This window comes from Macaca fascicularis, chromosome 17 (genome assembly GCF_037993035.2).
Source record: "Macaca fascicularis isolate 582-1 chromosome 17, T2T-MFA8v1.1".
NCBI lineage: Eukaryota > Metazoa > Chordata > Mammalia > Primates > Cercopithecidae > Macaca > Macaca fascicularis.
This window is the reverse complement of record NC_088391.1, coordinates 31308553-31332916: the sequence shown is the minus strand read 5'-3', so window position 1 is coordinate 31332916 and position 24364 is coordinate 31308553. Positions and strand designations below refer to the sequence as shown.

At 39.4% G+C, this 24364-nt stretch overlaps 1 protein-coding gene across 23 annotated transcripts in view; it reads left to right on the top strand.

Annotated features, from left to right (window-relative positions):
• NEK3 (NIMA related kinase 3) overlaps nt 1–23592 on the top strand; it is a 59377-nt gene extending 35785 nt beyond the window's left edge. For 8 of the 23 annotated variants that reach the window (XM_074022097.1, XM_074022095.1, XM_015438990.4 and 5 more), the window contains 12 exons: nt 280–363; nt 1572–1639; nt 1732–1818; nt 4519–4573; nt 8384–8584; nt 9284–9356; nt 14709–14758; nt 18742–18838; nt 19691–19834; nt 20082–20216; nt 22142–22268; nt 23016–23592. In XM_074022097.1, the coding sequence (XP_073878198.1) occupies nt 280–363; nt 1572–1639; nt 1732–1818; nt 4519–4573; nt 8384–8584; nt 9284–9356; nt 14709–14758; nt 18742–18838; nt 19691–19834; nt 20082–20216; nt 22142–22268; nt 23016–23100 (1206 nt within the window). In that variant the 3' untranslated portion in view covers nt 23101–23592. Of the gene's footprint in view, nt 1–279; nt 364–1571; nt 1640–1731; nt 1819–4518; nt 4574–6071; nt 6169–8383; nt 8585–9283; nt 9357–14708; nt 14759–15563; nt 15686–18741; nt 18839–19690; nt 19835–20081; nt 20217–22141; nt 22269–23015 lie in introns of those variants that run through there. The other 15 variants (XR_012426992.1, XR_012426991.1, XR_012426993.1 and 12 more) reach the window with 8 other exon arrangements.
• The last annotated feature ends 772 nt before the right edge of the window (nt 23593–24364 follow it).

Below are 24364 nucleotides of genomic sequence, written 5' to 3'. Positions count from 1 at the left end.
TTTATTTGGTTGAATATAAGAAAAATATAAGTGGAAGTTTTACTAAAATAAATTGCTATTTGGATCATGTATAAGATGCTGGAATATGGGAGTCACAGCTTTTCTGAGTTTCTCCAAGTAACACTGAATCGTAGTTGAACTATGTAATTTACAGGAGTTCTGTACTCACATTATGTAAAATCTTAGTCAACTAAGGCCTGGAGATGATTCTTTGGAATTTTAGGTTAATATGAGCCAGTTACTGCATTCTTGAAGATTTTGCATACCTTTTTCTCACAGATACTTAATTGGTTTACCCAAATGTGCCTTGGGGTAAATCACATTCACAAGAAGCGTGTGCTACACAGAGATATCAAGTCCAAGGTGAGTGGAGTACATTTTGGACTTAAAAAAAACTATTTAATTCAGTAATTTTGCTGTGTTATCCCATGCATTTTGGGACATTTTTGTTTAGGAATATTTGTCAGCCTAATATTTGTTACTTACTTTTCAAATTAAAATTTCGCCCACCTTTATTAAAATATAATTGACAAAAATTATGTATATTTATGATGTATAACATATGATTTACACACACATTGTAAAATGATTAAATCAAGGTAATTAACGTATCTATCACCTCACATACTTATTATTTCTTTGTGGTGAGGACATTTAAGATCACTCTTAGCACTTTTTAAGTATTCTATGCGTTATTAAGTATTAAGTATTCTATGCATTATTATTAACCATAGTCACCATGTTGTACAACAGATCACTAGAACTTACTTGTCCTAACTGAAACTTTGTACCCTTTTACTTAGTATTTATACTAACCAAATAAGGTAATACCTGAGAAAAAGTCATTGAAATGTCTGTAGTAGTACAGTCATGCATCACTTAGTGATAGGGGGACAAGTACTCAGAAATGCTTCGTAAGGCGATTTTGTTGTGTGAGCATCGTAGAGTGTACTTACACAAGCCTAGATTGTATAGCCTGTTACACACCTAGGCTATATAGTGTAGCCTGTTGGTTCTTGGCTACAAACCTGTACAGCATGTTACTGTACTGAATTTCTTAGGCAATTGTAATACAATGGTAAGTATTTGTGTATTTAAACGTAGAAAAAGTACAGTAAAAATATAGTATTATAGTCTTCTGGGACCATTGTCACATATGCCATCCGTTGTTGACTGAAATATGGTTATGCAGCACGTGACTGTGTATGTTAATGTGTCCTAGCTCTCTTTTGGTGACCACTTACTAAGTCCATGTGTTCTCAGATGGAAAACGGTTGACACCTGGGCCTGCCATGTGGCATCACCCTGACACAGGTTCTCACCGGGTCGATTGAGTCTGCTGATACAACCTAAAACTTGCTTGTTAGATTTTGAAGCACTCATCCTGAGTTTCCATGCAGGGGAATGTCTAGCTGTCAAGAGGGGATCTTGGTGTTTTGTGTTCCACTCTAGGACTCAGCTGTCAGCATTTCTACCCTTGATCTCCGTCATCAGCAGGCTTTGGAAGACAGCTTATCTGCCTCATGTTCGATGATGGAAGACATAATCTGAGTTCTTCTTTTTAAATGCAGAATATCTTCCTCACTCAAAATGGAAAAGTGAAATTGGGAGACTTTGGATCTGCCCGTCTTCTCTCCAAGTATGTATGTCTGTTCTACGGTGGTGACAGTAATCAAAACATCCATTTTCAGGAATGTTCTGTAATCATTCTTTGCCTTTTTTTGGTTTTAGTCAGATGGCATTTGCTTGTACCTATGTGGGAACACCTTATTATGTGCCTCCAGAAATTTGGGAAAACCTGCCTTATAACAATAAAAGGTGAGTGCTGCATATTTGATGTAAGAGTGCCCATTTGGTGACAGGCATTTTAGCCTGCAGATGATGCAAGAGTCTGATGTCACTTCAAAACAGATGCATGGATCATATTGGTTTTTAAAAAATATATCTGAAAGCAGTCTGGAATCTATATTTCTAATCTATATTGCTAGGCTGCTAGATAAAAGTAATAGTTTTCCAATTGCTATTTATTATAGCTGAGAGGAGCAAATGCTGAAAGAAAGGCCAGTCATTCTAGGGACGGTATGAATTATATCAGTGGTTCCCAAACTTTGCCGCTCCCACTTACAAAAATCCCAAATCCCAGGTTGCATCTACACTAATTAAATCAAAATGGCAAAGGGTGAGAAGCAGGCATCAGTAATTTTTCAACATCATTGGGTGATTCCAATGTACAGCAACATTTGATAATCAATAGATTGTGTCATTGAGTTGGTATTTACAGGGCTAGATTATAAGCACTTGGTTGATAGGTAAATTGATTGAAGGAGGTTAGTATGAAGGTCTTAATGATTTAAAATGCAGTATTTTTTTCTGAATATAAGTTATATGTGCCCATTGTGGGGATGGATGTGCAGGGAAGATTGGAAATAGACCTGTAAGAAAGGACATGGAAATCACCCACTCTTCCCAACTGCCAGTAATATTTTAAAGTTTTTTTCTTCATTCACTTTTCCCCCTAAAAGTGGTTGATATATTTTATATATAATTTGCTTTTGTCATTTTACATTATAGTCATTTCCCCACATACTTAAACTCTTCATAAATTTTAATGGCTGCATATATTTTACTATATGGCACTTCCAAAATTTACTTAGTAATTCCTCTGTTGTTGGCCTTATATTTCTAGATTTCAGTCTCATAAACAGTGCTGTAATTAACATACCTTTTGTGTACAAATTTATCCTTGTTTTATATCACATTCTTGGCATGGATTCCTAGAGGGAGAAACACCGAAAGGCTGTTGTTACTTTATGCTGACTTGCTTTCTGAAAAGGGTATGACAATCTATACTAAATAGGTTTCTTAAAGAGTAGAATGGACTGAATGGGGGCAAAACAGCTCTATAGGGACTTGTTGGGACAATTGAGGAAATTTGGGTATGCAGTAAATATTAAATAATGTTACTGAATTGAGATTAAATTCCTTGGATGTGATAACAGTATTGTGTTTATGAGGGAAAGTGTACATCTTTGTTCTTTGGAGATACATGCTGATGTGTGTAGGGATGAAGTGTTTTGATACCTGCAACCTTTTTTTTTTTTTTTTTTTGAGATGGAGTCTCACTCTGTTGCCCAGGCTTGAGTGCAATGACACAATCTTGGCTCACTGCACTCCGCCTCATGGGTTCAAGCAATTCTCCTGCCTCAGCTTCCTGAGCAGCTGGGACTACAGGCACCTGCTGCTACACCCGGCTAATTTTTATATTTTTTAGTAGAGACGGGGTTTCACCATATTGGCCAGGCTGGTCTCGAACTGCTGACCTTCTGATCTGCCCTCCTCGGCCTCCCAAAGTGCTAGGATTACAGGTATGACGCACCATGCCCGGCCTGCAACCTTTTTTCGAGAGATTCAGATAGATATAGAGGAGGGAGATTAGCACCCAAACATGGCCAATGAGAATGATTGGGGAACCTAGATAAGGGCATGTGGACATTTGCGACTTTTCTGTAGATTTGAAATTAAAATAGAAAACTAAAAGGGGAAATAGTTGGTAAAAACCATTAATTAAAATAAAAAAATACCATTTAGAAAAGTCTAGAGGAGCTGGGCCTGGTGGTGCGTGCTTATAGTCCCAACTACCTGGGAGGCTGAGGCAGGAGGATTGCTTGAGCCCAGGAGTTCAAGGCAGCAGTACAGTGACATCATGCCTGTGAATAACCACTGCACTCCAGCCTGGGCAACACAGTGAGACCCCATCCCTTAAAAAAAAGAAAACGGTGGCCGGGCACAGTGGCTCATGCCTGTAATCCCAGCACTTTGGGAGGCTGAGGCCAGCAGATCACGAGGTCAGGAGATTGAGACCATCGTGGCTAACACAGTGAAACCCCGTCTCTACTAAAAAGAATACAGAAAAAAAAAAATTAGCCAGGCGTGGTTGCGGGTGCCTGTAGTCCCAGCTACTTGGGAGACTGAGGCAGGAGAGTGGCGTGAACCCAGGAGGCAGAACTTGCAGTGAACCGAGATTGGGCCACTGCACTCCAGCCAGGGCGACAGAGCAAGACTCCGTCTCAAAAAAAAAAAAGGAAAGGAAGAATCCTATCCCTTAGAGCCATCCAGCAGACTGTGTGGAAAGTAGAGAGCTACTCAGCAGGAGATGTGATCAAAGGCTGGGTGCTGTGTCCAGGGTGGTGGGAACAGAAGCTGCACTGGATGCCTTCCAGAGTCCTTCTTCCAGCTGTGATCAGCTGAGTCTGCAAATATTCCCTCTTGCTACTGAATTCCCAAATGCTACTGAAGTGATATTTTAACCACCCTGATTTGAAGGGGTGGGGATTGAAGAGCAGAGAGTTTTATTGTGAACATTACTCTTAGGAAGTATCTAGGTGTTAGACCAAAATTATATGTTTTAATACCTGGGAATTACTTGTGATATCTTTTCTTATTAAAGGTAAGAAATTATTTTTTGTACTAGAAAATACATAACCCACTTGTGATTACATTGCTTCTTTATGCTTTCAGTGACATCTGGTCCTTGGGATGCATTCTGTATGAACTCTGTACCCTTAGGCATCCAGTAAGTATGGCATGTAAAATGGAAAAGGCAGCTTGTCATATCTAGCTGAGTCCTAATAATGTGACAGATTCTAGTTGGCAGTTTGCTTCCCTAGGATGAAGTCATTATAAAAGTTTGTATATGTTTCCAGTGCAGTCATCTGCCCTGAGTTAGTTTTGTAGCATATACTAATAGGAAATTTCCATTATTTAGTTTTGCTGTGCAATATATAACCTTTCTCTCTCTCTTTTTCTTTCTCTTTTCCTGTTTTCTTTCTTTTTGCTATTCTTAATTTTTTATTTTGATAAATATAAAATTTGCCATTTTATCCATTTTTAAGTATACATTTCATTGTCATTAATTACATTCACAATATTGTGCAACCATCACTACTATCTCTTTGGGGGTTTGGTTTTGTTTTGTTTTGTTTTAGAGACGGAGTCTTGCCCTGTTACCCAGTCTGGAGTGCAGTGGCACGATCTCAGCTCACTGCAGCCTCCACCTCCTGGGTTCAAGTGATTCTCCTGCCTCAGCCTCCCAAGTAGCTGGGAGTACAGGTGCATACCACCATGCCCAGCTAATTGTGTGTGTGTGTGTTTTTACTAGAGACATTTTTGTATTTTTTTGTATTTTCCCCATGTTGACCAGGCTGGTCTCAAACTCCTGACCTCAGGTGATCCACTCGCCTCGGCCTCCCAAAGTGCTGGGATTACAGGTGTGAGCCACTATGCCCAGCCACTGCTATCTCTTTGTAAAACTTTTGTCATTACCCCAACCAGAAATTCTGTACCCATTAAACAGTTACTCCCCATTTCTTCCCTTTCCCCAGCCCCCCTAGTCTAATTTCTGCCTCTTGAATTTGCATATTCTAGATATTTCATACAACTGGAATTATACAACATTTGCCTTTTTGTGTCTGGTTTATTTCACTAGCAGAGTGTTTTCAAGGTTTATTCATATTGTAACATCTATCAGGATTCCATTCCTTTTTATGGCTGAATAGTATTCCATTGAGTGTATAGACATGTTTATCCATTCATCTGTTGAGGGACACTTGAGTTGTTTCTGTCTTTTGGCTGTTGTAAATAATGCTGTTATGAACAATGGTGTACAGGTATCTGTTAGAGTCCCTGATTCCAAATTTTGAGGTCTGTATCTAGCAGTGGAACTGCCGGCTCATATGGGAATTGTATTTAGCTTTTTGAGGAAGCACCAAACTTTGCAAGAGTGGCTGCATCATTTTTTTCCTCACAGCTTTTTGCAGTTAGATTTCACTTATCATATGAGTTTCCTCTCTAACTGACATATCATGAAAACATAGACTTTGCCCTATTATATGTTTTTTCAAGATATTTTTAAAAATATGAACCAAAAAAAGGTTAAACAACTTGTCCCGCTTGTTCAGCCATAGTTTATTACATAGAACAACAACTGCAGGGCTAATTCCTATTAGTTCTTAGCTTTGCATAGAAATAAATTCTGTTCTTTGGGCACAGATTGAAAGTTGACTTTTTTGCAGATGTACTTGAGGGCACATAGAGCTCAGAAGAGGGTGAATGGTTGAGAAACAATCGTCATCACTACCAGATGAAAGTAACTCAAACTGAAGACACCTGGTATTAATGAGAGGTTATCTTTGAATATAAGTGGTTTATAATGATAGCTACACAGTTAGAACAACTTGCGGAACCTTTAAAATGCTGATGCCTAGGCCCACAGCACAGTGATTGAAATAAAATCTCTGAAAATGTCCTGGGCATTACTGTTTTTAAAACAGGTGATTACAATGTACAGCCCAAGTTGAGAACCACCATAGTCTACAAATAAATTTTTTTTTTTTTTTTTTTTTTTTTAGACGGAGTCTGGCTCTGTCACCCAGGCTGGAGTGCAGTGGCGCGATCTCGGCTCACTGCAAGCTCCGCCTCCCGGGTTTACGCCATTCTCCTGCCTCAGCCTCCCGAGTAGCTGGGACTACAGGCGCCCGCCACCTCGCCCAGCTAGTTTTTTGTATTTTTTAGTAGAGACGGGGTTTCACCGTGTTAGCCAGGATGGTCTAGATCTCCTGACCTCGTGATCCGCCCGTCTCGGCCTCCCAAAGTGCTGGGATTACAGGCTTGAGCCACCGCGCCCGGCCAATAAAATTATTTTTAAAATTCCAACATCTTTTAATTCTTTACTTCCTGATTGTATCTTTTTTCATAACTTACATGTACACATTCTTCTTTTTTCTAGCAAGAATGAGTATTAAGGACTATAGTGCCCAGAATATTTGGCACAAGATCTGTCATCCCTTGTCTGCTCGAAGACAAAAGTTGTTCTCAAACCTTTAGGAAATGCAGATAGTTAGTGTAATGGCTAAAAAGCCGGAGGCAAAGCAGATTCAGCAGTATTTCTCATTATCAGCATTTGTACTTTGTTACGTGTTGATTTTTCTTTTTCATATATTCACTTGCATTTTTTATTCACAGGACAATATACTTTTTTGAAAATAAACTTCTTTTAAATTTTAAAACAGTTTTAGATTTACAGAAAAATTACAAAGATAGTACAAAAAGCTTCCATATATGCCAAACTGTAATTAACATCTAACATAGCCTTGAGGTGTAGAAACATTTCTTAAGCAAGATTCAACAAGCAGAAACTATTAAGGAAAAATGATGAATAAATTTGACTATACTAAATTTTAAAGATACCATAAATAAAAACATAATATACAGATCAGCAGAAAACATTTTCAAATGTAACTAGCAGCGAATTAATAAAATATTTTTTAATATTTATTTTAAGTTCTGGGGTACATGTTCAGAGTATGCAACTTTATTACATAGGTAAACGTGTGCCATTGGTGATTTGCTGCACCTATCAACCCATCACGTAGGTATTAGGGCAATACACTTTCAAGGTAGAATGCTAACACATTCTTTCACAAGCATTTCCAAGGCTGACATCTAATGTTAGTTCTGATGTATTTATTATACATTGAAAACTTTAAAAATTCTACTCCAGTCTGTCGTTGTATATCCCACAGTGTTACTCGTCAAATTTTAATAGCTGCTTTAATGATGGGAATGGTTAAAAAGGATTTTGCAGTAGAAGTTTAAAATTGGAAAAGTCTGGCCAGGTGCTATGGCTCATGCATGTAATCTCAGCACTTTGGGAAGCCAAAGTGGGAGGATCGTTTGAGCCCAGGAGTTCAAGACTAGCCTGGACAACATAGCAAGACCCTGCCTCTAAAAAAAAAAAAATTAAAAAATTAGCTGGGCATGGTGGCATATGCCTATAGTCCTAGCTATTTGGGAGGCTGAGGTGGGAGGAGCACTTGAGCCCGGGAGGTCAAGGATGCAGTGAGCTGTGATTGCACTGTTGCACTCAAGCCAAAAAACCACCTGTAGAAATTAGAAAAGTCTAAAGTGCATGTTGCTGTGGAGCAGGCCTGGCAGTTTCTGGGGAGGGGCGGAGCAAAGGGATATTACACTCATTATAAACCTTTTAGTATCATTTGATGTTTTAAAAAGCCATATGTATATATTACTTTGATTTTCAATATATACTTATAATGTATATCTGCAAAATCATTAGGACTAATAAGGTAGACAAAGCAGGCATTGATGGAAATACTTTTTCTAGATGGCAAAGGTTTTTACCATTCATGCTTGACTTTCTCCTAAACCACCTTAAGATTATATAATGGTGTCTTAAGGGCACCTCTAGAAAGAAAAATGACCAGATAGCAGATATGTTTATAAAATTAAAATAGTCTACATAACTGGTAGTTTCTTACTTCCATTTCTTCCCCTGTATCTGCTTGTAAAGTTCAATTTTTCTTTTCAGTTTCAGGCAAATAGTTGGAAAAATCTTATCCTCAAAGTGTGTCAAGGGTCCATCAGTCCTCTGCCATCTCATTACTCCTACGAACTTCAGTTCCTAGTCAAGCAGATGTTTAAAAGGAATCCCTCACATCGCCCTTCGGCTACAACGCTTCTCTCTCAAGGCATCATAGCTCGGCTTGTCCACAAGTGCCTACCCCCCGAGGTATGATCTGTGTTGGATTGGCTGTGAACAGTTTTCAAGTGTATGGTAAAATGGTTTGTTATCTTTTAACATTACACATTACATGTGCTCATCAAAATCCAAATGGTACAGAAGTATATTAAAAATAAAAAATTAAAACCTCCTTTCCTTCCTCTTTTCCCCCCAACAGTGCTATTGCCCAAGTATAATCACAGTTTGTATATCCTTCCAGACCTTTTTTAGACATATATAAATGTCTGCATTTGTCTATCTAAATTATATGTACTTTTTTTTTTGAGATGGAGTCTCGCCCTGTCGCCCAGGCCGGAGTGCAGTGGTATGATCTTAGCTCACTGCAACGTCCACCACCCTGGTTCAAGCAATTCCCCTGCCTCAGCCTCCCAAGTAGCTGGGATTACAGGCACACACCACCATGTCCGGCTAATTTTTTTGTATTAGTAGAGACAGGGTTTCACCATGTTAGCCAGACTGGTCTCGAACTCCTGACCTCAAGCAATCTGCCCGCCTCGGCTTCCCAAAGTGCTGGGATTACAGGTGTGAGCCACCATGCCCGGCGTATATGTACTTTTTTAAGTGGCACTTTTGTTTTTCAACTTGAAATATTATTGTGCTGAAAATGCTGATGATGAAATGATATCACAGCAGTATCTATAGAAAAATATGTTTTCACATCTTTAAATTCTCAACTTTAAATTTCAGATCATCATGGAATATGGTGAGGAGGTATTAGAAGAAATAAAAAATTTGAAGCATAATACACCAAGAAAAAAAAGTAAGAATTTTGGACAGAGTATATTTTGTTAAGTGCTCTTTTAAAAATATACTATAACAGAAAAGAAATACATAATTTTTAGGTTATTAGAGATGATTATCAGAGATACTCCTCAAATGAACATTTTCTTTTTGTTATTTTAGATGTAATTCTGTACTGAGTACTGTCTTTTTTGATCCCTGAAACAATTGGGGTTTTAAAAAGCCTAGTTTTGGATATTTTAATGACGGAAAGATGATGCCGTCATTATTAGTACCATATTTTCTCTGGCTTGTTGTGTAGGTCAGGTAGAAGGCTTCTTCTGTGGGCTGACCTGACAATCTGTCCAGGAAAATATGGCACTAATCTTGTAGGAAAATGTATCCCAAGTTTCTGAAGAACCATCATGTAAACAGACTTTTTGAAAAGAGAAGCTTTTCTTTTTTATATATATATATTATTATTATTGTTATTATACTTTATGTTCTAGGGTACGTGTGCAAAACGTGCAGGTTTGTTACATATGCATACATGTGACATGTTGGTGTGCTGCACCCATTAACTCGTCATTTACATTAGATATATCTCCTAATGCTTCCCCCTCCCCCAACCCCGCAACAGGCCCCGGTGTGTGATGTTCCCCTTCCTGTGTCCAAGTGATCTCATTGTTCAGTTCCCACCTATGAGTGAGAACATGCAGTGTTTGGTTTTCTGTTCTTGCGATAGTTTGCTGAGAATGATGATTTCCAGCTGCATCCATGTCCCTACAAAGGACACTAATTCATCCTTTTTTATGGCTGCATAGTATTCCATGGTGTAGATGTGCCACATTTTCTTAATCCAATCTGTCACTGATGGACATTTGGGTTGATTCCAAGTCTTTGCTATTGTGAATAGTATGACTATAATCCTTTACAGCAGCATGACTTATAATCCTTTGGGTATATCCCCAGTAATGGGATGGCTGGGTCAAATGGTATTTCTAGTTTTAGATCCTTGAGGAATTGCCATACTGTTTTCCACAATGGTTGAACTAGTTTACAGTCCCACCAACAGTGTAAAAGTGTTCCTATTTCTCCACATCCTCTCCAGCACCTGTTGTTTCCTGATTTTTTAATGATTGCCATTCTAACTGGTGTGAGATGGTATCTCATTGTGGTTTTGATTTGCATTTCTCTGATGGCTAGTGATGATGAGCATTTTTTCATGTGTCTGTTGCCAGCATAAATGTCTTCTTTTGAGAAGTATCTGTTCATATCCTTTGCCCACTTTTTGATGGGGTCGTTTGTTTTTTTCTTGTAAATCTGATTGAGTTCTTTGTATGTTCTGGATATTAGCCCTTTGTCAGATGAGTAGATTGCAAAAATTTTCTCCCATTCTGTAGGTTGCCTGTTCACTCTGATGGTAGTTTCTTTTGCTGTGCAAAAGCTCTTTAGTTTAATTAGATCCCATTTGTCAATTTTGGCTTTTGTTGCCATTGCTTTTGGTGTTTTAGACATGAAGTCTTTGCCCATGCCTATGTCCTGAATGATATTGCCTAGATTTTCTTCTAGGGTTTTTATGGTTTTAGATCTAACATTTAAGTCACTAATCCATCTTGAATTAATTTTTGTATAAGGAGTAAGGAAGGGATCCAGTGTCAGCTTTCTACTTATGGCTAGCCAATTATCCCAGCACCATTTATTAAATAGAGAATCCTTTCCCCATTTCTTGTTTCTGTCAGATTTGTCAAAGATCAGATGGTTGTAGATGTGTGGTATTATTTCTGAGGGCTCTGTTCTGTTCCACTGGTTTATATCTCTGTTTTGGTACCAGTACCATGCTGTTTTGGTTACTGTAGCCTTGTTGTATAGTTTGAAGTCAGGTAGCGTAATGCCTCCAGCTTTGTTCTTTTGATTTAGGATTGTCTTGGCAGTGCAGGCTCTTTTTTGGTTCCATATGAACTTTAAAGTAGTTTTTTCCAATTCTGTGACGAAAGTCATTGGTAGCTTAATGGGGATGGCATTGAATCTGTAAATTACCTTGGGCAGTATGGCCATTTTCACAATATTGATTCTTCCTATCCATGAGCATGGAATGTTCTTCCATTTGTTTGTATCCTCTTTTATTTCATTGCACAGTGGTTTGTAGTTCTCCTTGAAGAGGTCCTTCACATCCCTTGTAAGTTGGATTCCTAGGTATTTTATTCCCTTTGAAGCAATTGTGAATGGGAGTTCATTCATGATTTGGCTCTGTTTGTCTGTTACTGGTGTATAAGAATGCTTGTGATTTTTGCACGTTGATTTTGTATCCTGAGACTTTGCTGAAGTTTCTTATCAGCTTGAGGAGATTTTGGGCTGAGACGATGGGGTTTTCTAAATATCCAGTCATGTCATCTGCAAACAGGGACAATCTGACTTCTTCTTTTACTAATTGAATACCCTGTATTTCTTTCTCTTGCCTGATTGTCCTGGCCAGAACTTCCAACACTATGTTGAATAGGAGTGGTGAGAGAGGGCATCCCTGTCTTGTGGCTATTTTTAAGGGGAATGCTTCCAGTTTTTGCCCATTCAGTGTGATATTGGCTGTGGGTTTGTCATAAATAGCTCTTATTATTTTGAGATACGTTCCATCAATACCAAATTTATTGAGAGTTTTTAGCATGAAGGGCTGTTGAATTTTGTCAAAGGCCTTTTCTGCATCTATTGAGATAATCATGTGGTTTTTGTCTTTGGTTCTGTTTATATTTGCATATGTTGAACCAGCCTTGCATCCCAGGGATGAAGCCCACTTGATCATGGTGGACAAGCTTTTTGATGTGGTGCTGGATTCGGTTTGCCAGTATTTTACTGAGGATTTTTGCAAAGGTGTTCATCAGGGATATTGGTCTAAAATTCTCTTTTTTTGTTGTGTCTCTGCCAGGCTTTGGTATCAGGATGATGTTGGCCTCATAAAATGAGTAGGGAGGATTCCCTCTTTTTCTATTGATTGGAATAGTTTCAGAAGGAATGGTACCAGCTCCTCCTTGTACCTCTGGTAGAATTCAGCTGTGAATCCATCTGGTCCTGGACTTTTTTTGGTTGGTAGGCTATTAATTATTGCCTCAATTTCAGAGCCTACTATTGGTATCATCAGGGATTCAACTTCTTCCTGGTTTAGTCTTGGTAGAGTGTATGTGTCCAGGAATTTATCCATTTCTTCTAGGTTAGAAGAGAAGCTTTTCTAATGTAAACTGTGGACTCTGGGTGCTGGGTGGTAGTGATGTGTCAGAGTAGGCTCATTGACTGTAAAGGTGCAGCATGTTGGTATTGGGGAGGTACTGTGTGGGGGGGGACAGGTGGTATATGGGACTCTCTGTACTCACCACTCAGTTTTATAGTGAACCTAAAACTGCTTGGTTTTTTTTGAAATGGAGCTTTACTCTTCTTGCCCAGGCTGGAGTGCAATGGCACAATCTTGGCTCACTGCAACCTCTGCCTCCCAGGTTCAAGCGATTCTCTTGCCTCAGCCTCCCAAGTAGCTAGGATTACAGGCATGTGCCACCATGCCTGGCTAATTGTTTGAATTTAGCAGAGATGGGGTTTCACCATGTTGGTCAGACTGGTCTTGAACTCCTGACCTCAGGAGTTCAGGTGATCCACCCACCTCGGCCTCCCAAAGTGCTGGGATTACAGGCCTGAGCCACTGTGCCTGGCCTAAAACTGCTCTTAAACAATAAAATATCCTCATTAAAAACAAAAACCAGAGGCTTTTCCAAAGTTGTGAATCATCCACATAATAGCTGCATGAAATTTTCATACATCTGTAGTCTATCCTGAGAAAATATCAAATTTAATTTATTGTCTCTTTAGAAGTTGTCATCTCTGAATTTTTTTCAAAGCTATTTTTATTCCTTTTACTTTCTCATCAGTGATTTCCTTCTGAAGAAATCCAACAGAGCTAGTAGCTATGAACAGAATACAGGAGAAGAATTAGAAGTGTGGGAGATCACCCACTGCTGGGACATGTTGCAAAACCTCCATTGCCTGGTGCTCTTTATCATAATGTTATATGCAGATACTACAAAAGAAACATTTTGAGAAGTGTATTGTTTTCTTAAACTTAACTTTTAAATGTTGTTTTTGGAAGGATGCAAACCCTTCAGTCTTACAACTCAACCTTTTCTCCATTAGTTAAGAGATAGCCAATTACCTTTGTTTTACCAGTTTGCTTTAGCATAGGTGTTATTCTGTGGTTTTTGTTCATATCCCAAAGTAGTGGGAAATTAGTTTTAAAATGCTGGGCAAGAAAAAAAGAGACTAAGAAAAATTTCAAGGTAGTTTGGAAAAGTGTAGGTTTTTTTAAATTAACTTTATTTTATTTTTGAGACAGAGTCTCACTCTGTCTCCCAGGCTGGAGTGCAGTGGTACGATCTTGACTCATTGCAACCCCTGCCTCCCGGGCTCAAGCAATTCTCATGCCTTAGCCTCCAGAGTGGCTGGGACTACAGGCGTGTGCCACCATACCTGGCTAATTTTTTTTTTTTTTTTGGTAGAGACAGGGTTTCACCATGTTGACCAGACTGGTCTCAAACTCCTGACCTCAGGTGATCCACCTGCCTTGGCCTCCCAAAGTGCTGGGATTACAGGGATAAGCCACTGTACCTGGCCGAAAAAGTGTAGCATTACAGTTTCTAAAGAGGAATAAAGTAGTTAGAGAAATGCCACCAAACTGGGACCATATGTCTGATGGCATCTCCAGTTTAATCTGTAGACAGACCAGAACAATGAAATGGAACAGGGTAGGGATCGCATCTGACTTGCTCACTCTTGTATTCTCAGTGTATCATCATCCATGTTCAATAGCAATTTTTTTAAAATGTTGAGTGAATAACGGACATGAACCACAGGGCTCTACAGAGAAAAATGAGGCATAGCCATTCCTACCAAAGGGATCAATTGCCAGAGTTCTCTCCTGACTCCTCCTGCTGGTCTCTTCTGAGTTAATAAACGGCTCACTTCTTCTTAGGGATACCTATTCCACCAGCTGTGATGGCTGACAGGAAAAGCACGGACTCCACTAGCTAGCATGCACCAAAGGGGATAATGACCTTAAGTATGCAGAGTATGTTACCTCTTATTGCTTAAATGGGTTGGCATAAGTGAGTAGAGATGTCTTTTAACTTTTAGATTTTAACTTTAGGAATGAAACAGTGGAAATAACCTCTTTCAACAACTGAGATGTATTATTAGGTGATTAAAGCTTGTTATTCCCATTCAGGATATCAGAGAGCTTTGGTTCTTTGACTTTAATAATCTCACTCGCTTCTCCAGCTGTATGCAGATCATATTAGGAACTTAATAGGATGATCCTTTATGTGTTTTATCTTTCTACCTTCTCTCTCTCTTTTAAAAGCAAACCGCAGCAGAATCAGGATAACTTTGGGAAATGAAGCAAGCACAGTGGTAAGTGCTTTAAAATTACATTTATGAGGCTGGGCATGGTGGCTCACGCCGGTAATCCCAGCTCTTTGCGAGGCTGAAGCAGGTGGATCACCTGAGGTCAGGAGTTGCAGACCTGCCTGGCCAACATGGTGAAACCCCGTCTCTACTAAAAATACAAAAATTAGCCAGGCATGTTGGCATGCACTTGTAATCCCAGCTACTCGGGAGGTTGAGGCAGGAGAATCAAGTGAACCTGGAGACGGAGGTTGCAGTGAGCTGAGATTGCGCCATTGCACTCCAGCCTGGGCAACAAGAGTGAAACTCCATGTCAAAAAAAAAAAATTACATTTATGAAATATCTACCTCCTGGATACTGGGTACCCTTCAGTGCTGTAAGATATTTGGAAGACTGTGACCTGGTCCCTCCAGTTAAGTACTTCTTCCTCCATCTTTTGGTATGTGAAAGAACTGGTAGCTGTTCATCTGCACTGTCAGCTGAACCACTTTGGGTCACCATTTATTGTTTACTTTTCCATTTGTTATTATTTTTTGAGTCGGAGTCTCACTCTGTCTCCCAGGCTGGAGTGCAGTGGCACGATCTTGGCTCACTGCAAGCCCCGCCTCCCGGGTTCACACCATTCTCCTGCCTCAGCCTCCGGAGTAGCTGCCTCAGCCTCCCAGAGTGCTGGGATTACAGGCGTGAGCCACCGCGCCCGGCCTCCATTTTTTATTATTGATGACAGTGGTTTCAATACAGATGTGAAAGAATTTCGTCTTGCTTTCAGTCATGAAAATCTTGTGTTATGCTGGCTTTTTTTTTTTTTAGGTAGAGTGTCACTTTGGCATCCAAACTGGAGTGCAGTGGCGTGAACATGGTTCACTGCATCTTCGAACTCCTGGGCTCAAGTGATCCTCCCACCTCAGTCTCTCAAAGTGCTGGGATTATAGGTGTGAGCCATTGGGCATGGCTGCTTTTTGGTTTGTTTGTTTGTTTATTTTGAAACAGAATCTCCCTCTGCCACCCAGACTGGAGTGCAGTGGCACAATCATGGCTCACTGCAACCTCTGCCTCCTGGGTTCAAGCGATTCTCATGCCTCAGCCTCCTGGTTAGCTAGGAACACAGGCATGAGCCACCATGCCCAGCTAAGTTTTTGTCTTTTTAGTAGAGGTGGGGTTTTGCTGTGTTGGCCAGGCTGGTCGTGAACTCCTGACCTCATGTGATCTGCCTGCCTTGGCTTCCCAAAGTGCTAGGATTACAGGTGTGAGCCACCACATATGGCCTGCTTTTTGTTTTTTTATGGTGGTACAATATGCATAACATAAAATGTGCCATTTTAGCCAATTCTAAGTGTACAATTCAGTGGTGTTAATTACATTCATAATATTGTGCAACTCTCACTACTATCTATTTCCAAAACTTTTTATCATCCCAAACAGAAACTCTGTACCTGTTAAACAATAACTCCCACTTCCACCACTGCAGCCCCTGGCAGCCTCTAATCTCAAATCTGGTAGCCCCTGGTAGCTGCTCAAATCTTTGTATGAATTTGCCTATTCTAAGTATTTCATATGAGGGGAATCATACAATATTTGTCCTTTTATGTCTGACTTCTTTCACTTACATAATGTTTTTAAGTTCTTCTGTGTGTCAAAACTTCATTCCTTTTTATTGCTGTGCTGAATAACATTTAGATTACTATTTAGATCTTAACATTTTTCTGTTCAATGCCTTGTAGTGCCTCCTTGTTATCCCAAGAATCAATTTTCAGGCCGGCATTCGGGGTCCTGTTCATCCTGTCTAGCCCTAGGCAACTGTGACATTCTTTTACACTGAAGCTTCTCTAAAGCTGTGGATATTAACAACGGATCCATGTTTCAGTATTGTCACACCCCCCTTCGCAAATCGTATACTATTGATTTTTTTCTTCAGTATTTCAGTTAACCTTTCTTTTTCTCCTTCTCTCCTTCTCTCTCTCTCTCTCTCTCTCTGTTGCGCAGGCTGGAGGGCAGTGGCATCAACACCACTCACTGCAAACTGACCTCTTGGGCTCAAGGGATCCTCCCACCTCAGCCTCTTGAGTAGCTGGAACTACAGGTGCATGCCACCATGCCTGGATAATTTTTTAATTTTTTTATAGGAATGAGGTCTCACTGTGTTGCCCAGGCTGGTGTTGAACTCTTGGGCTTAAGTGATCCTCTCACCTTGGCCTCCCAAAGTGCTGGAATTTACAGGTGTGAGCCACTTCGCCTGGCCTAACCTTCCAATTCAAAAAGGAAAAGATGTTGTACTGACAACAAATTGCTCTCTTCATGCAATGCACTAGTAATTAAACTTGTAAATTTTTTGAATGAACCATAAGTTCTAAATAAATAACTATATCCCGTCATTATGTTGCTACAAATGGAATACAGACCTCTATACTTTTTTTTTCTTTTCATTGTAATGTCTGTTTTTTTTCCAACTTTTTGAGATATAATTTACATGCCACAAAATTTACCCATTTTTGTGCACAATTTGATAAATTTTGGTGATGGTATTTAAACATCCATATAACCCCTGCCACAGTCATCTTATAGAACTTCCAGGCAGGGCAGAGTGGCTTACGCCTGTAATACCAACACTCTGGGAGGCGGAGGCAGGAGCATTGATTGAGGCCAGGAGTTTGAGTCCAACCTGGGCAACACAGTGAAACCCCATCTCTACAAAAAATTAAAAATTTTAGGTGGGCATGGTGACACATGCCTGTAGTCCCAGCTACTGGGAAGCTGAGGCAGGAGGATTGCCTGAGCCTGGGAAGTTGAGGCGCAGTGAACTATGATCACACTTCTGCACTCCAGCCTGGGCAACTCAGCAAGACTCTGTCTCAAAAAGAAAAGAATTTCCATCCCCTAAAATGTTTCCTTGTGCCCTTTGCAGATGATCTGTGCCCATACGCTATAGTTTGATACCACCTGTAGTGGACACAGCAATATGTGTTCGCAAAATGAAAAGGGTGCAACACGTGAAGAAAATGGAGAAAAGGCCAAAAAGTCAGTCAGGGAATGAGGGACTTGAGGTAGGAAAACTTGTGTGCAGGCCAGCAAAGGACAATGGCAATGAAGGCAGAGTTGAATAGCACCCAGAGGAACGTGGGAGGCCACTGCAGACACAGAAAGCAGTGATCCTCAATGGGAAGGAAAGACTGGAATCCCCTGGGGGGCTTTTCACAGCTGCCCCTCACCGCTACTCCTCCAAGATTCTGATGTCATTCTTGAGTGTAGGAGGCTTTGAAATCGCTGCTGTAAGTGAGCCACCACTGTTAAGTGACAGATTTTTATGTTCCCTACATGTGTGGGAAGAGAAGTTTCAGAACCACTGCTTAGAAATAAGAAAACCCACCATGCCACCCAAGCCTACTGTTTATTTATTCATTCAATAAAGAATTGAGAACTTCTTTGCCTGGGACTGTTTAGGCATTCAATATGTACTCCTTCTCAAAATATATGCAGATTTAGTAAACTAGATAGTGTATTACTATATTTCGTGAAATAAATCAAGGGCTTAGATAATTTGGAAAGATACTGAATTAAGTGGGAACATTTTGATTCTATATGGCAACTTTATAAAATGTCTCATTTTGATATTACAGTTTGTAAAGCCCAGTACAGCAAACCATATTGAAATTTTTCATTACTCTTTTCCTTAGTAAAGACCTTTCAAATATCTGTCATTTTAATATATCCTCTTCGTATTTATAATAATTGATATGAATGGCTATTAATGCACACGTCTATTAATATATACATGTATGTAGGTTTATGGTTGTTAATATACATATATGTTATTAAATACATATAGATATAGATGGCTATTAATATACATGTCTTTGGGGTTCTATGATTATACATGTTTTTTAATCCATTAATTTTTATTTGAAATTAAAATGGCTGACTTTGCATATTGTTTACCTTTTTCGTAGCAATTCAAGCATTATTTAATCTGTATTGTTAATCTCTTTTAAAGCAAGAGGAAGGACAAGATAGAAAGGGTAGCCATACTGATTTGGAAAGCATTAATGAAAATGAAAGTGCATCGAGAAGAGTAAACAGAGAAGAAAAAGGTGAGTTATTCAAATTCTAATCATTTCTTAGACAAGGAGTTGGGGAGTACAGAGGGAATACCAATTTTTATGTTACTAGGTCTCAGGTATCGTAAACAAGAGTACAAGCTGATATTTGTTTGCTTATCTAGTAACTTATTTAATGTTTTAGAAATATTTTATTTACCTACAACAAAAGAGAGAATAGCATTTATCAGTAAGAGCCATTAGAAAGAGTGGTATTTATTGTGCTATCCACCTTAAAAAGCATAGCATACTGTGTGTATGTAAGTCCTCCCAGGGCTTCATTCTTGCACAATGTATAACATGTAAGTATATACATATCATTTATTTTTTTATTTTTTTATTTTTTTTGAGATGGAGTCTCGCTCTGTTGCCCAGACTGGAGTACAGTGGCCCAATCTCCACTCCCTGCAAGCTCTGCCTCCCGGGTTCACGCCATTCTCCTGCCTCAGCCTCCCAAGTAGCTAATTTTTTGTGTGTATGTTTTCAGTAGAGACAGGGTTTCACCGTGTTAGCCAGGATGGTCTCGATCTCCTGACCTCATGATCCACCTGCCTTGGCCTCCCAGAGTGCTGGCATTACCAGTGTGAGCCACCGCACCCGGCCTACATATTTTTTTTTTTTAACTCAGTCACTGTAATGATTCATTTGTAACTTTTCATGTTGGATTTTTTTTTTTTAATTTCCTTTGCTACTTAGATTTGAAAGAACATTGATCTTTCAAACATAGATCTGAGTTTGAAAGAGAAAAGAAACACTTCCATATTGTTGTTAGATAGTCTGTGTGTGGACAGAGATGGATACATAAAATAACATGCTTGGCATTCCTTTTTTACGTTTTAAAATCAGGTAATGAGTCAGTCCATCTGAGGAAAGCCAGTTCACCAAATCTTCACAGACGACAGTGGGAGAAAAATGTACCCAATACAGCTCTTACAGCTTTGGAAAAGGCATCCATACTCACCTCCAGTTTAACAGCAGAGGATGATAGAGGTTAGTAGTCAGATTGAATACTATTATTTTACTAGAGAACTTTTTCTAATACTTAGTGCACTAGAGGCTTTTAATGTCTGTGAAGGGTATTTGGCGTCACACATCAGGGCATTACTCATACAGGTGAATGAAGTAGATTTTAGTTAACAGTCAAATATAATAACTTTGCTTGAAAATATGATCTGGAAAGTACCTGCTGAAAAATCTTTTTTTTATTCGGCACTAATTTTTGTCTTTTTCCAACTAGGTGGTTCTGTAATAAAATACAGCAAAAATACTGCTCGTAAGCAGTGGCTCAAAGAGACCCCTGACACTTTGTTGAACTTCCTTAAGAATGCTGATCTCAGCTCGGCCTTTCAAACATACACGATATATAGACCAGGTAATTCATGTCTGTATGTGACCTTGGAAACCCTTTGACTTTTTGAAAATTGTGGTAAATATATATAACATAAAATTTACATTTGAACCCTTTTGAAGTGTACAGTTCAGTGGTACTAAGTATGCCACATTGTTGTGCAGCCATCACCAGTATCCATCCACAGAAATGTTCTCATCTTCCAAAACTCAATTCAAAGGGTTTCCCTCCTCCCAGAAACGCTTTGATTTCAAAGTTGTAAAATAATTCATAGCATTGTATTTTTAGGTGTTTTTTCATCTTTTCTAGCCAGTCTTAAGCTACAATTAAAATTTTTCATGGAGCTAGATTACTTCTGTTTGCTCATTTGTTTGCTTATTTTCATAATCCTGCTACTACTTTCTTTGAAGAGGAGCCCATTTTTATCATGCAAATATGCCATTGCTTTAGCAACAACTCCAAGATTTCTTTTGCTGTATACCTGAACTCTGTTACATTGAATAGAGCTCAAAAAGGATGAACAATTAGGATTTGATTTTTAAATTTTTTTACAGACATCTTTACTAACATTGTGTAAAATAATTTTTTATAATACCATCCTTAGAAATCTAGGCCAGTGGTCTGTATTAGATATGTATGTGTGTATGTGTATTATAATTATGATAATTTAATTACTAAGCCACCTTGCTAGGTTAAGATCTAAGATAAATTATACCAAGTAGAGCAGGTAATGGTATGGCAAGTCTGACTATATTTATCGCAACGATTTAGTTGTATTTGTTTATTTGGTCAGTATTTATTGAATGCCTAACATAGGTTAAGATGAAAAAAAGAATAAAACACAGTTCCTGCCCTAAGGATGAAGGAGTTCATTACATGGGAGGTCAGCACACTGATAAGGAATTGTAGTGCCCTGTGATATATGCATTCAGATAGAACTGTGCACAAAAGGTCATGGAAGCCCTAAGGAGATGCTAATGCATGGGAGGAAAATGTTAAGGAAGGTTAATGGTTATGAATTTCAATTTTGCAATTTTAGGTCCAGGATTTTCTGTCTGGTCCAGTGATGAAGTCTTTGTCATTTTAGGAAAGTCCCTGTTTAAAAACTATGTCATAGTTCTATTTTGAAATGCCTTTTAGAAGATTCGGCCCATGTTTTTAGGGTAGATTTTCATGCTGTTTGTGAGAAATCTAAAAGTAATTACACCTGGAAAAAATTTTTAAGCATGCATATGGTCTTCCTTCAGTTTCCAACTTTTCTTCCTCCTCATTGTGAAAACTTGGGAGGAGAAAGTTCAAAGGAAAAAATAAATTACTATAACCCAACTTTCAAAGGTAACTTTTAATGCCTTAATATACATTCTTATATTGGGAGGGTTTTATGGTAATTTTCTGAGTTTTTTTTTTCTGTTAAAGAAAATCCTGTTTATAGGCTGGGTGTGGTGGCTCATGCTTGTAACCCAGCACTCTGGGAGGCTTGAAGCAGGAGGATTGCTTGAGCTCAGGAGTTCAAGACAAGCCTGGGCAACATAGCGAGACCTTGCCTCTACTAAAAAAATTAGCCAGGCATGGTTCTGGACGCCTCTAGTCCCAGCAACTTGGGAGTCTGAGGTAGGAGGAGCTCTTGAGCCTGGGAGTTCGAGGCTGCATTGAGCCATGATCATGCCACTGCACTGTAGCCTGGGTGACAGAGTGATACCCTGACTCAAAAAAAAGAATAAAGAAAGTTCCGTTTATAAATTTAGTCCACGTCCTAGTGCTTCTGCTTCCGGGGCCTGTTTTATGCCCACAATCATGTTGGGGTTGGGTAATGTGGGGAGACACTACACAAGAGTAATGGAACATGACATTGTCCTCAGTCAGCAAGCTTATGGAAGATTTTAGTCAAACTGCATGAAATAAGTAAATACTGTTTAAATTGGTATATTTTCTGTTAATATCTCCTGAAGGTTCAGAAGCGTTCTTGAAAGGCCCCCTGTCTGAAGAAACAGAAGCATCGGACAGTGTCGACGGAGGTCACGATTCTGTCATTTTGGATCCAGAGCGACTTGAGCCTGGGCTAGATGAGGAGGACACGTACGTTGTGATATGCGTAGAAAGCTTTAGCTGGGGGTGGAGTGTATGTGTGTTTGTGTGTGTTTGTGTGTGATTTAAATTAGACCATGATAATTTCAGGTTTGGTAGGGACCTCTTAAATTACTTTTCATCATAAATGGAATTTTTTTTTTTTTTAGACAGAGTCTCGCTCTGTCTCCCAGGCTGGAGTGCAGTGGTGGGATCTCAGCTCACTGCAAGCTCCACCTCCTGGGTTCACGCCATTCTCCTGCCTCAACCTCCCGAGTAGCCGGGACTACAGGCGCCTGCCACCACGCCTGGCTAATTTTTTGTGTTTTTACTAGAGACAGGGTTTCACCGTGTTAGAGTCTCAATCTCCCCCGACCTCAGCCTCCCAAAGTGCTGGGATTACAGGTGTGAGCAACCATGCCCGGCCATCATAAATGGGTATTTATATCCTGATCTTTTGTCTGGGATGGGTAATACCTTACAATATGATTATAAAATTCCTGATTGAGCCTTACACCTATAGCCTTTCAGCTTGAACTTGTTATTTTTTAATATGTTAGGTTTTACATTTTTAAAAGTGTTAGAAACAGTCAAAGAAGTGATCTTTTGGAAGAACTGACAATTTTTTCCCTTCAGTTGCCTTATGGAACTCATTTTTCAAAAGCTTAAGTATTGTTATGGTGGTGTTTTGCTTTGAACTCACCAACAGATACTGTGCCCCTAATGTAGAGGTTTATGGTCCAAATTGTTTTTTCACAGGGACTTTGAGGAGGAAGATGACAACCCCGACTGGGTGTCAGAGCTGAAGAAGCGAGCTGGATGGCAAGGCCTGTGCGACGGATAATGCCTGAGGGAGTGTTCCTGAGTCACACTGAGGAGAGGCTTCACTCAGGAGTTCATGTTGAGATGATCATGAGTTCATGCAATGTATATTTTCCTTTGGAAACAGAATGAAGCGGAGGAAACTCTTAATACTTAAAATTGTTCTTGATTGGTATCATGAGTTTGAAAAGTCTAGAACTCCTGTAAGTTTTTGAATTCGAGAGAGAAGGTGTAGTGGAATGAGTGTGAGCATTGGGCTTTGCAGTCCCATAGAACAGAAATGGGATGATAGCCTGCCACTACCTACTTGTGTGATTGTGGGAAATTACTTAATCTCTTCGAGCCCCAATTTCCTTAACCATAAAATGAAGATAATAATGCCTACCTCAGAGGGATGCTGACTATAGACCATTACAGCAGCCCGTATGTTATTCACATTATGATTTGTGTTTATTATTATGTGACTCTTTTTACACTTCCTAAAGGCTTGAGAATTAAATATATTTAATTTTGATATGGTAATGTGTGCAGTTTTTCAATATGACCTGATTCTGAGTAGTTTGAAGATCATTCCAATGGTCTTCACCAGCTGTCCTTAAATACAGTCCCTCATAGGATGCACAAAAGAGCCTGGGTTGGAGGGTCAGCCCTGGGAAGCATGGGGTGGTCTGCAGATCTTGTCAGAAGATGGCAGTCCTGTAGATGAGGAAGGAAGAGGCCAGAGGTGAGGAGCAGAAATGGTAAATATCAGAAACTAGAGAGTGATGTGGAATAAATAGGGGGACGCATGGCACACATGTGCTGTGTCCTGTCGTGTGTGTTAACCTCATCTAATAGTGTGCACTTTAGTGAGATGAGAATATTTCACTGAAGAAACAGGCTTCACTCAACACTGTCACAGAGACATGAGCCAGACAGATACAGGGAACAGTGCTAAAGTGAAGAGAAGGGGGAAAATACATTTAGGGTCATTAACAAGCACTTGCTGAAATCTGGAAAATATACATCTTTTAAATATTTAACAGTTTTTAAATCTTAATGTATAAAACCCTGTGGTATAGAACCCCACCTCACATATACACTGTATTTACATTTGGATAGCTTTAATCTCCGGTGGTCTCTGGCAGTCTCTAAATCTTTCCTTGTTTTTCGGGACCTTGATGTTTTTGAGTACTTCTCAGGTATTTTGTAGACTACTGCTCAATTTGGGTTTGTCTCACAATTGAACTAAGCTTACGGATTTTGGGGAAAACCACAAAGGTGAAGTGCTCTTCTCATCACATCAT